This window comes from Amphiura filiformis, chromosome 6 (genome assembly GCF_039555335.1).
Source record: "Amphiura filiformis chromosome 6, Afil_fr2py, whole genome shotgun sequence".
Taxonomy (NCBI): domain Eukaryota; kingdom Metazoa; phylum Echinodermata; class Ophiuroidea; order Amphilepidida; family Amphiuridae; genus Amphiura; species Amphiura filiformis.
Window position 1 is genome coordinate 43,307,596 of NC_092633.1, and position 13,753 is coordinate 43,321,348.

A 13,753-nucleotide genomic window follows, 5' to 3' on the forward strand; every position below is an offset into this window, starting at 1 on the left:
GAATAAACACAATACAAAAACGAATGCCAATTGATTAATACTTTTAAGTTATGGCCCTGAACATGCCGTGTACACTTTTCGTTGGATTCGACCATATATATTGCTCTATTACCAAGAGATGGAATAGAGGCTGTGTGTTATCTTCAATAGATAGCACACCTGCCCCATGGATACATTCTGCTGTGCGTTATCTTCAGTAGATAGTACACCTGCCCCATGGCTACATTTGCTGTGTGTTATCTTCAGTAGATAGCACACCTGCCCCATAGATAGGTCTGCAACATGGGGCTGGTGTGTTATCTTCAGTAGATAGCACACCTGCCCTATGTATACAGTTGATGCATGTTATCTTCAGTAGATATCATACCTGCTCCATGGCACATTGTGTTATCTTCAGATTTCATACCTACCCTGTGGCACATTATGTTATCTTTAGTAGATATCACACCTGCCCCATTGCGTTATCTTCAGTAGATAGTACACCTGCCCGATGACTACATTTGCAGTGCACTTTAATTTCGTTCAGCAGATAGCACACCTGCCCTATGCTTATATTTGCTCTCTGGTATGCTGGGTAAGATAAATTTTGGAAGGGATTTCAAATCAAATTCAAAATCAAACAGACACAATGTCAGAGCAATCGTAAATTTGTGTGTTCAATCAAACGAGTAGATTTGGATAAGATTGGAGTTCGGGTCATGAGAAAGGCAGTGGTTTTAGCTCTAGGTATTTATTTTGTAGAGAACTGGGGAAGAGGGTGGGTCACATTACGTAAGGTTTTGCAGTAGGCATATATATTGCTCTATTACCAAGAGATGGAATAGAGGCTGTGGGAAAGACTAGATGTGTATGAGTTGGATACAAAGAGATAAGAATAACAATAAGTGATATCTCACAATTAAATGTACTGTTTTGACTGAAGTGTTTTTTATTATAATGTCAACCATATTTGACTTGAGTTTTCCAAGTTAAGTATGAAAAGGCTATGATACACATATGCACAAATACATTATTAGTACTTTACAGAAATATGTCAAATTGTCCCATGTGGGTTATGAATACAGGTGAATGTTGTTATATGTAACCTGTGTAAAAGTAGTGTTTCTTTGTTCCAGATGTGTTCATTGTTTTAGAGATCTCGTAAAGCTTGAATTTCTTTCCTAATAGGGTCTCTTATTTGTTTCAAAATAAGCCATTTATGAATAAAGACTTGTTTCAAGTCTAACATTACCTCATCATAGAAGATTTAAAAAAAATACAACAGTGATGTTATATACTTGAAACAAGTCTTACAAACCAATACTTGCAAGCAAAGTCAAAATGCTGCATTCAACACTATAACATTAAGAGATTGCAATGCAATTACCAAACAAAAATGTATTGCAATTCTGCTATGCTATATTTGCACAGCTTTTTGCATCCCAAGTGATAGTTGCAAAAGTGATCTATCAATGATACTTCACCAAAATTAAGAAATCCAACTTCCAATAAGAAAAAAAGCTTATCTGAACAATCTCAAATATTTTAAAACATTTTAAACTTGACACATCTTCATTTTAAACCATTTTAAATCATTATTCACATATCTGTATATAAATCTTGTCTTTCTCTGATTTGCACTCTATACACCTGTTCCTGATACCATTATTTCTAAATCAATCTATTATTCCATATCTCGGCATAACACTATTTATTATTTTCCTCAATCATGATCCTGATCAAATCTGAGTAATCAGTATTAAAATCTTCATTTCAATTTCTTTTCTGTGCTATGATTATTGGAATATTTTGCTTTGCAAAAAAATCTGGTTAATTTTTATTAACAAGTAGTGATATAAAATTCCAATGTGCTGTGATAAACTTCATAAAATCCATCGTATCAAATAAACACCTATCAGTATTAGCCATCAAATTGCATCTTCGATGTTTTAAAAACAACTTTCTAAATTATCACCACTATACATTGGTTCGCCTCAAGTTTGGTAGTGTCGTAAGTGTGTATTTTGCTGGTAGCGGTATTAAGTTAATTGCGCAGAGCATACCCTCTTGCACGTGTATAAGAAAGTTTTTCGACATGCTTACTGCTCAACTGCAAAAAAGCATTGACGTCACTACCGATCTTGAGGTGAATCAAAGAATAGCTTTGAATTGCATAATAAACATTTGTCATAATATGCTTATACAACAACATTTATGGAACTAACTTGAAATCTAAAAATCCAACTATATCTGAAATTCTGATTTTGTCCATAATGATGCCTACAGACCCCTGATAATATGTGACGTGTCATGTCAAAAGCAGACACTTTTGAGCATGATCGTAAATGGAGAAATAGCCAAAAATCTGTCCGGGGTGATTTTTTCACAATTTGGGTTTGTTGCCAATTTGTGATGTTATTAATGTTTAGAATATTGTCTGATAGTTTCAAACCAGAATATAACTGGCATCTTGTATTCTTTGAGATATTTTTCTTGGTAATTCTACTTTTTTTAAAGGCCGATATCTCAATTTCCAATTTTATAATACCATAACTTACAAACTCAATATCTTCGCTTAGGAATGTCTGATTTCATTGGGGAAAACGACATTGTGGAGCAAAATATCTCTATATTTAAGATATGTAAAAACCTCCAAATTGATAACCTGCCCAAAAGTGTCTGCTTTTGACATGACACGTGACACGTCATGAATGACATCTGTAGTCTTTATCAATACTTTACTTCAAGCATTTGCAGGTTTCACCACAACTATACACAAAGTTTGGAAATATTTCCACATTACATGGAGTAGCTCTTTTCTTGATGATTGGTTCACATCAGTTGCTGAGAAAAATAAATTGCCATTTTGTGCATCCATATTAAGTGCAAATTATATCAGAATCTACAAGGATTAGTATTGGTTACTGTGGCCCTTAAATAAGATCCTGTTACAGTTGCTGTCAAGTCAAGTAGAGCAAATTTGATCAACTATTATAGTACTTTTCAACAATTCTTTTCACATTTATTAATTTGGTTCATAAATTTGGTCTGTTCTCTGTTTTTCACAAATAAAAGTTTTATGTACAAAAATACTATTTTCTTTTTAGCTACCATGTCACTTTGTATGTGACACGATTTGATCCACTGTTACCAAAGTCGGACATTTTGAAAATTGGGTTATTACCCATTACTAACTTGCAGTTACCAAAGTTAATTTAATGTTGAAATTTGTAAATCCCTGGCATATGTGGCTATTAAGTTATGAACACTTTTTTTGTCTATTTTCTTCTGTGTTTTATAGTTGTTGTTTTTCTTCTTATTTTCGCCCAAATCTCAATTTCATTCTTGCAGATTTTGGCCTGATTGGATCAGATCGGGTCCCATATAATGCCAGGCGTATGACGTTGACAAGCGGATTTGACAAGTTCAAATTTATCACCACTCTGTGTTAAAGTAGAGTGATAATGGTTTGATCAAGCGAAATCCTAAGCTATCATCTCATACAAACCATTCAACGGTGCAAATAAATGAGTACATGGTGACACAATAGCTGAAAGAGTCTTAATGTAATAACATAATTGGTAATTAATATTTAAGAGTAACATGATTGCATTAAGACTGCCATTATTGTGCCTTATGTTTGCCTTCATATAATAGCAGAGATGTGCAGCCACATATGTACCATTATATTTCTTTGTGTTTAAAGTTTCAATTCAATGCAATAGCTCTTTACCATAAAGGTGTGCTGAGTCATTGTGGAATTGTGCACGATGCACAATACATCAACTTACTTGTCCAATAACGACATGATTTATATAGGGTTTTTTTTAACCAAGAGGAAATTTCAGCAAAAATCTTAACGTCTTGGTATACACATGCCTGTAACACATTGCCCCCTCATCCATGTAGACCCAATATTATTGGAAAAAATTGGTCTCAAATACCTATTATTTTCAGAATGGAAGAATAGTTCAAATTATATACAAATCAACTTCGAAATGCACAGGAAAACAAAACAAATAAGTTTCTTTTAATTTGATAAATAATGCGATCACAACCAGTGATGCAAACAAATATAATATATCTGTGTCTGATGTGCACACTGCACTTTATTGATACATGATCATCTCTTAGGCAAAGTTCACATAAAATGGACACTCAAGAGAACTTTGTCATCTGGTGTAACCTATTGTCAGATTCCTAGGTAATGTATTACACAATTAAGACTCCATGTATTTATCAGTCATTCTTTTAAAGGGGAAGTCTGATAATCTTATAATTTCTTCATATTTAAAATTACTTTTATTGCATAATTATTGTATTTCAATCATTAGCTACTAGTACATGATGAGTTTCAATATTGGATGATAACATTTCGAGATAAATTTTAAAAAAAAAGTTGGAATCCATGGAAATTCTGTATCAATAAGTATTTTGTACATTATTGGGCATATATATTGAAGATTTTTCAATCCACATAAAGTGTATCTTTTCCCTTTACCTTTGACCCAAAGATTGGCTTTTGACCTCTGACCTAAAGCACCAAATAGTCCGGTCAGTTCATCTTCCAATACTGGCAGTGCTAATTAAAAAGAAACAGAAATTGCAACCTAAATAAACTCATCTACTTTTAAAACTGAAAAGTATATTGCTATGCTACCATTTATGCAGAACTTTGTAGCTCAAAAAAGCAGCAATTCCAAGTAAAATAATACAAAATTAAGATAAACACCTTATTTCTACTTGGTTATATACTGATATTGCAAGTGTCAACTAGTAATTAGGTAGCTCTTTAGTATCACATGAAACTAAAAAATAAACAAAATCAAAAATATAACTGAATACAACTTGCCAGATATGGTACAAAATATAAAACAACTGTCAACATACTGCGTAGATTTACAGAAAAAGGAAACAACAACAATACCAAGCCCATAGCCAGGGGGTGCTGCACCCTAAAAATTTACAATAGTAGCCCCCACCCCAAATTATGGAAAGAAAAAAAACTTCAAGGTACCAATTTTTCATGTTAAACTGTAAAATTTAGTTCCCAAAAGTAATTTTTAGGGGGTTAAAATCCACTTTGTGTATGTAAGCGATTTCATTTGGGGAAAAAAGGTAAATTTTTTGAAAATTCCGCAACCCTTCAAAAAATCCTGGCTACAGGCTTGACACAACAGAATAATAATAAGAAATAATTAATGATACATTAATTGTATGTATGTTTGGCAACATTCATCAATACTCTTTGTCCAACTTGACGTTTGTCCACTTGTCATTGACATATTGGGCTATTCCAGTTGAACTCCCCCCCCCCCTGCCCTAGAAAGTTTTTGGAATTGCAAACAACAGTTTTAGCCATTCCAAATGCAACCAATATGGTCAATTGGATATCAACATTTGACAGTTAGTGTGACCATATAACTGCAATTGACATAGGGATGAAATCAAAACTTGACCGGCGGTCAATCGCCAGTTCCGGGCGATCCTGTCCGGTTACCATTGTTTAGAACAATAGCAACCGGACGGAACCGCGAGTTTGATTTCGTTCCATAGGAGCATTATCTTCATGTGCATTTTAAATGGAATAGCTGGTAAATCATGTCAACATTGTAAACCAATGAAGCAAGTGTTTCTAGATGCTTTACTAGTGCCCGAATCTTACATGACATGAAATTTACTACAAATTGAGGCTCAGTATGCCAAGGAAAAATCAATTTATTATAAATTTCAAGTCGGAATTTCAGACTATGTCTGGTAATTTTTATATGGGGTTTAGAGAGTATCGATTAATTTGTAAGTATCAAGTGCCATTCAGTAGCAGGTATTTGAACTATGAAGTATGAAAAAAATAAACGAGCCAATGGCACGTCCATGTTGGTAAAAACACAGCCTGGTACCGCAATCATTGTGAAATAAGTATTTATGTAACTCTTAAGCCAAGACGCAACTAAATTGCTAACATGAGTCAGCATAATTGCCCACTTTTAATAAAGATTTCCAGTTGAAACTCATACACCACTGTGGGAGACATGACCTTAATCTCCCACACATGGAGTGTAGATTTCAAACGGAGTCACCCACTTAGGTAACCCCATTTGAAATTCACACTCCCTGTGTGGGAGATTCAAGTCATGTCTTCCATATGGGTGTAAGGATTTCAATTAGAATACCCATTGTGACATTGCATATTATTCCATGATACATGGTTTCACACTTGGTGAACTATACATAAGCATCAGACTGTAAATATATATAAAAAAAGATCAAAAAGATGTCAATAATCATCAGAAAATAAAAAATACTTACTTTAAATAGTAAATACATATATGAAACATTGTCCACAGAAACCCACCAAAATATACATAGATATAAAACATGTATTGCCATCTCCAAAAAAAAAAAAGAAAAAAAGGTGGGCAAGTCTTGAAAAAGGAAACTGTTGGAAAAATTTCGTTGAACTGATGAAAAATGAGGGAAAAAGGATATGTGAACAAGACTGTACATAAGAAGTTGCTGGATTTTTCATAGTTTTTTTTTTTTTATACACAGGCACATTGAAGTTGTGAAGGTTAAGATTTACATGTATACAGTAAAATTTTTACACAAATTTCTTTTTGTACAAATTGCTCTGTTCAGTATTTATTTCAGGTGCATTAAATCATTTGGGCTATTCCATTTAAAATCCACACTACCCCCGGAAGATTTTGGAAATATCTTCCACAGAGGGAGTTTGAATTTCAAATGGAATGAACACATTAGGCAGCTCCATTTAAATTTCATACACCCTCTAAGAAAGATTCAACCTGAATCTTCCACAGAGGGAGGATGAGTTTCAAATAGAGTTGGTGAATGTGCTAATTCCATTTGGAACTCATACTCCCCATGTGGAAGATATTTTTCAAAATCTTCCACAGGGGAGTGTGGACTTCAACTGCAAGAGCCCGTCTGAGCCTGTATCTACATATTGATTAAAAAAAGAATCCCAAAGAATTAAAAAATGCAAATATTTAAAAAGTTGGTTATTTGGAGACCACATGCGTGCATCTTTCATTTTATGCAAACACTTGATATGGAATGTAAGCAAATCTTATTTTCACAAAGAGTTTGATACATTTGTAATACATGACCATATTAACACAAACCTCTATTACAAATGCGACACGATCAAGGACAATGTGCTGTCCCATTTGAAATCCACACTACCCCTGTGGAAGATTTTTAAAATATCTTCCACAGAGGGAATATTAATTTTGAATGGAATGAGCACATTAGGCAGTTCCATTTGAAACCCACCCTCCCAATGTGGAAGATTCAGGTTGGGTGCAGAGGGTGCATGAAATTCAAATGGAACTGCCTAATGTGCTAATTAAATTAAAATTCCTACTCCCCCTGTGGAACATGTTTCCAAAATCTTCCACAGGGGTAGTGTGGATTTCAAATGGGATAGCCCAATGCAATGTGGGATTCAAATCCCACAAATATTGAACTGCTCTTGTTACAAGTAATTTAAATGCAATAAGAAACAAAAAACTTGAGCACCTTTTTTTGCCCATAACTGACAACCAATATTGGCGACATTCGACTTGATTGATTCCACTTGATCAGATTAGACATTAGGCTTGATCGCACCACAAATTAAGAAAGATTCAACCTGAATCTTTTACAGAGGGAGGGCGAGTTTCAAATAGAGTTGGTGAATGTGCTAATTCCATGTGGAAATTTATAATGCTGTTTTTCACCCTCTTTACTCAGTAATATTGCAAAATTTGACGAAGGCGAACTATTCCACGTCTGATTACAATAATCATGTAACTTTCTTTTAAAATTGCACCATTTTGTGATAAGCATCATATACATCCCTTACAAATGTAACAAAGAACACAAAATTGAAACAATGGCATACACTTTAATTCAAATTTTGAGGTCTTTGTTACATTTTCTGGGAAGCTAACCCACTTTTTAAATGCTGCAATGTTTGAAAAAACAAATAACCAAATGAAGAAATTCAAAACTGATACTTTTATAATATCATTACTGTATCATAATCATGTACTTACAAATATTTTCAAAAATATTTCACAAATAACGGGCACAACTTCATTCATAAATGTATGCATAGGGTTTTTTGAGTTGTACTCTAACCAAATTTTTTTATAACTTTCTGTACAAAATAAACATCATAAAACACAACCAGTCATTAGACAGTCATTACAATTAAAACCTACCCCTCCCACTCTTCCACCCATGCACCAAATATATTTGGGATAAAACTGGTACAAAAATATTGCACCATCAAACACATAAATCTGTACATCATCGTAATTATACAGAACAGAAAACAAAACAGAAGTCCAGCTTCAATATTATCCATGCAGTTTTTCTTCTTTACATTTGCATGGTTATATAGTCATGCTATAGTACTCCTGTATTCAAATAGTACAGATCCATTATAGTCATCATGTAAATAGCAGTAGTTTGAGCTCCTAAGGAGCCATGTCAGTCTCTTCCACAGCGTGATATATCATTTTAGCTCCAAAGAAGCCATGTCAGTCTCTTCCACAGCGTGATATATCATTTTAGCTCCTAAGGAGCCATGTCAGTCTCATCCACAGCGTGATATATCATTTTAGCTCCAAAGAAGCCATGTCAGTCTCTTCCACAGCGTGATATATCATCACGTCTTAGCTCCTAAGAAGCCATGTCAGTTTCATCCACAACGTGATATATTAGTCTCATCCACAATGTGATATATCATCACATCTTGTCATATTCCATCCACGCTAAGAAAAATATCATTCTTTGATCCAAATTCCATGTAATACTTCACTTTAAAGTACTGTTATCATGTAAGGACCGTCGATATATATCGATAATAATCAATAAATCGACTATCCAATAATATCGATATCGTCGATATCACTTTCTGAAAAAAATCAATTTTATCCAAGTTGCAGATAATGAATAAAAGTATTGAAAAATCAGGAAAAAAGACCAGAACTTGAGCTCCATAAGTTGCTGGAAGGTGGCTGGCACATTTGTTAGTCCAAATGGCATGATGCAACTTGTTACATTGTTATGGGTTAAATTTATGAATGAATTGGGAGGAAAATCAGTTTATTGATTTTTATCGATATTGAGTGACCAATATATCTTATTTTTTAAATCCTGAAATCGACGGTCCTTATCATCACGGAAGAAACTCATATCCAAATCATACTGATGATTCACTTCTTCTTGGTCCACCAACAATGGCAACGCGTGTATTGCTCGCATTTATATAATCATGTTCATGTTCGCTACCAGTGCTAGCTAGCCTCGCTCCGATACTCCTGCCGGCAGACCCCGTCGATCTACTACTGATAGAGTGCGCCGGTGACCGCATTGGCCCAGTTGTGAATACATCATCGGGTAGTAACGGCATACTAGTACTTGAATTGAGATCGGGATCATTGCGGATTTTGTTGAAGTTGTTATGCGCCGGTACGCTTTGTTGTCTGCTAGGTCCTACTCGTTGCCATGGGTCAGTAGAAGGCGGATGATTGGCTAGTAGGGCATGGTATTCAAGATTATCGACCATTCCACCCATTGGGGAATCATCGTCGTTAAGAGGCAAGTAGAGTCCTGAATCCATTTTTGTCGGATCATTTTGATAATCAGGCTCGTCTTTGAATGCTGTGGGAAAAAAATTGAAAAAAAGTAAGTTTAATTTCTGCATATTTTTATCACAATAAAGTATAGCAGCCTGGTCTATACTGTTAGGGTAATAGATTAGTTCTTATAAAAGCAAAACAAAAATTTTGCTTGCAATTGCTTCATAGAAGGGTATAGTCAAAATAACATACTCATGATCAACTTTATTTATCATAACATAGTGTATTTACTATTTAGAGAATAAAGGTATTGTTTTTAGCCGCTGTCGTGCATCTATCCTCGCATATAACACAGGCGAAATCATTATTTTACGCCAAAAATAATGATGTCGCCATGTTATATGAACGGATAGATGCACAACAGAGCTAAAAACAATACCTTTATTCTCATTCTTAAACGCTTCCAATTCAAATAAAAAAATTAATCATAAGTATACCAAATTTTAATCAAATTAATTCATTTTACAAGGAATTACCTATGACTTATAATCAATCAGTCATGTGCCTCTGATTGGTACAAATAGCAAGCATGTGTATTACGTTGAAAATGCTGATATTTGCGAAAAGACATTTTATGCACAGACATTTTACATTTTTCATAAAATTTACTTGGGCAAATAAACAAACATTAATTTCTTAAATTTGCTATAAAATATAGAAATTATAGGACATTTTGTAACAATAAGAAAATATAGGAGGATAATTTAGTGGTTTAAACGTTTGATCACAACACAAAATATTCATACCTGGAATTTTCAGTTGACACCTGACTTTCCAAAATTCCAGGTACGCAAAATTTTATGTTGTGGTCAAAGATTTAAACCACTAAATTATGTTTACTACCAACACAGATGAACTTTCTTTCTAAAGAGAGGAAGAGCTCTAAATTATAGGAAATCCAGGGCCACTTGAAGCTCTTTCTACTTGGCATAGCATATCTTACCCAGCTGTCCATTAGGTGGCTCTTTGTAGTGATCCTCTGGTAATGCCTCAGATTCACTCTTGGAACTCCTCTGTCTCTCCAATTCCTTGGTGAAGACGGGATCCCTGCAGTAGCGTAGACTACTTTCTTTGCGCAGTGGTGTGGAAGGCTTCGTTACTTCTGTAGGACTGTGTGGTGTGGCACCGTTTGGCTCAGTGTGGTTCTGTTGATTTGAGAATAAACATTGATCAGTTTGGGTAAAGTTAAAATACTTACTGCTACATGGGGCCAAAAGAGGCATTTTTGAAATGAGTTAGTATTATTATTACCTTGTCAGATAATCTGTTCCCAAGGTTACTTAGACTTCTCCGTAGTCCACTTGCCAATTTGCATACTCTGGCCATTACATTTAAGCATAAAACTCTGATTTATATTGATTTGTGTGCAACTGATAGATTTTCACATCTGTATCTGATCTTTTCAGTCACCGCACTCCCTCTGTTTGTTAGCTTCCCAAGTGGACTACTGACTTTGCCTTGCGGTTAAGATTTTTAACACAGGACTCTATGGAGAGTTAGGCCAATTTCTGGCCTAACTAAAATTGGCCATGATGTAATGCATCTTTAAATGGATCTGCCTTGTGATTGGTCGCCCGTATCTCGCTATTGTTTAAATCTTCCGGGCCCGCGCCATTACCATTAACTACATCGTACACAACTATCTGGGGTATTTGCGGCGCTTTTGTGTTGGCGTGAAAGTTAATCTCTCATCAAACATCTAGCGCGTCTTGTACTAAACCATGCTTAGTACTTGTGGTTAATGGACTGATAAACAAGTATGCTTGACTGTTTGTTTTTAGAAAGCAAAGTCCCGGGGTAAAGTTCTGCTTAAAATTCAAAGTCCATAGTCGGGATTTTCGGGGTTCGCTATCAATAAACGGGTAAGATTCCAAAATCAGAATTGTTCAGTATTAAAGTGAGCCATTATAATTATGCAAGATAATGTTGCATTCAGTTACTTTTATTGTCACTAATTATCTGATATTTTTAACTCTTTATGACCATTTTACTATTGAATACTTTAATTTTAATAAACATCGGTATAATTTTGAGTTCAACGAAATGGGTTCATCATGACTAATAATAACATATTTTTAATAAAATTTGACTATGGCATAGTCTAAAGGTTACTTGGCTTGATACATATATTGAAAACACAGGTCTAGCATACCTGGTTCTGAAGTTTTGTGATGTATACTTTCTTATGTATTTTATTGTTTTTACTCCATATTTTTGCCAGATAATCTGTTCACATGGTTACTTGGCTTTGATATGCATAAATAATGCAAATTAGGTACTTATTTACCATATTTTGCACTTAAAATCTAATCAGGTATAGACCCTGTGGTCATGCTACCCCCTACCAAGTTTCATTATTAAGGCACTTACGGTTCTCGAGATATCATGTTCACAAGCTTTGCATAGACACCCCACCCCCTTACCCGCCACAGTGGTCTCACTCTGAACATAGTTCAGTCGAGACAAAAAAATGGAATATATTTGGCATTATATACCTCATCTAAAGATTCCCGCCATCTGATTTGTTAAAAGCGCGGGCATAGTAAGTAACTATTCCCCGGGCATAGTTTTGCTTGTTCTTTGTTCCCAGCCTATAATTTTAACCATGCCCCGAATAAAAAGCAGTAAATATTTGTATATTATTCCTGTACTTACAGTAGGAGGGAAGAATGGTGATTGTGTTGAACCTGGCTCATAAGTGTAGTTCTGTATGGTACTCATTGGTTGCAGGTATTCCTCAGCATCCATAAACATATCAGGATCTGTGCCTTCCAAATCCCCTGTGATAAGGCTCTTATAGAAGTCTGATGGCGTTGGCGAGGGCAGGCTTGACAACCCATCTGTATCGTTCTGAATCACCAGATACCTCTGAGGGTCTTTAGTCATACGTCCAAGTTCCTCTGACATTTGCTTGAAGGACGGTCTACTTTCCTCATCAAGCAACCAGCCTGCATTAAATGGATAAGATGATAAATACATTTGTGGATTGTCTCTGCAATCATGTGCTGATATTCAGGGACAAGTGATTTGCGCGGAACTTTTTTTCCCGCGCAATCTCTGCGCAATTGGCTATTTTTTTTCCTATGGGCAGAGATACATGATTTGCACTGAAAAAAAGAAGTTCTGTGCAATCTCCGCACAATTAGCTATTTTTTTTCGCGCAAATCACTTGTCCCTGCTGATATTGCATGGGCTTAATGCTCAGTGTGTGAGCCATGTGCTTCAACATATTTTCTCAGAATATCAAGAGCTATCTCAAGAATCACTGAACCAATACTGGACTTGTTTGTACTCTGTACTCATTTTGATGCATTTTCATGCTGATTCCAAATATGGTCATAAATATGTACAATCCTGAATTTTTGTAATTAAAAAAATTGAAACTTGCTACCTGCAGTTGACACCCGCATGGAGAGTTAATATAGCAAATGGTAATAAGACCAAGACTTAAAGGTGGGTGTCCCTGATTGGCAACCTCATCTCCCCACTTTTCTACACTAAAATGGGAAATTTTGGCATATGGACAAAGCTCATAGATTTCTCATAACCCTAATCTACTTTTAGGCCTGAGATATTTTACCAAATGTGGTAGCCTTACCCCAATCGTGGTGTATCGCCCGTACTGTTCCATGGACCATTGTGATACACTTTTTTGCTTTTAGTATCAAAACAGCTGAATCATAATCTTTTTATGCTGTGCATCTATGTGACATAGAAAACACCATATGAAAATATTGGATGACCAACCTTTAATTCAAATCCATTTTTTTTTCTTTTTTGGTAATAACAAGTGAAAAGCAACCACAATTTTGTAACTGAACTCCATAGTGGTTGCAAATATAGCCAGAAATTATAAAGAATAAGGAACCTATGATTTACTTACATTTGACCATGAGCATGTAGACATCGATGGTGCAGATAGCCGGTTGAGGAAGACGTTCACCTTTCTCCAGTAAGTCTGGTACATCACGGGCACGGACACCTTCATAAGGTTTACCCCCAAATGTCATCAATTCCCACAGTGTTACACCTGCAACGATCAAGTATTGTACAAAAATATCTGTGAAGGTTCTATCACACAATAATTCATTTACTACCTTGGTCAATTCTACTACCTTTGA

General features: G+C 35.1%; 1 protein-coding gene across 5 annotated transcripts in view; it reads right to left on the reverse strand.

Annotated features, from left to right (window-relative positions):
• Nucleotides 1-905: 905 nt before the first annotated feature.
• Nucleotides 906-13,753, reverse strand: part of LOC140155462 (epidermal growth factor receptor-like) — a 227,537-nt gene continuing 214,689 nt past the window's right edge. For all 5 annotated transcript variants that reach the window (XM_072178322.1, XM_072178320.1, XM_072178319.1 and 2 more), the window contains exons 21-24: nt 13,516-13,662; nt 12,288-12,580; nt 10,576-10,777; nt 906-9,654 (exon numbers count right to left, since the gene is read on the reverse strand). In XM_072178322.1, the coding sequence (XP_072034423.1) occupies nt 9,194-9,654; nt 10,576-10,777; nt 12,288-12,580; nt 13,516-13,662 (1,103 nt within the window). In that variant the 3' untranslated portion in view covers nt 906-9,193. The remainder of the gene's footprint in view (nt 9,655-10,575; nt 10,778-12,287; nt 12,581-13,515; nt 13,663-13,753) is intronic.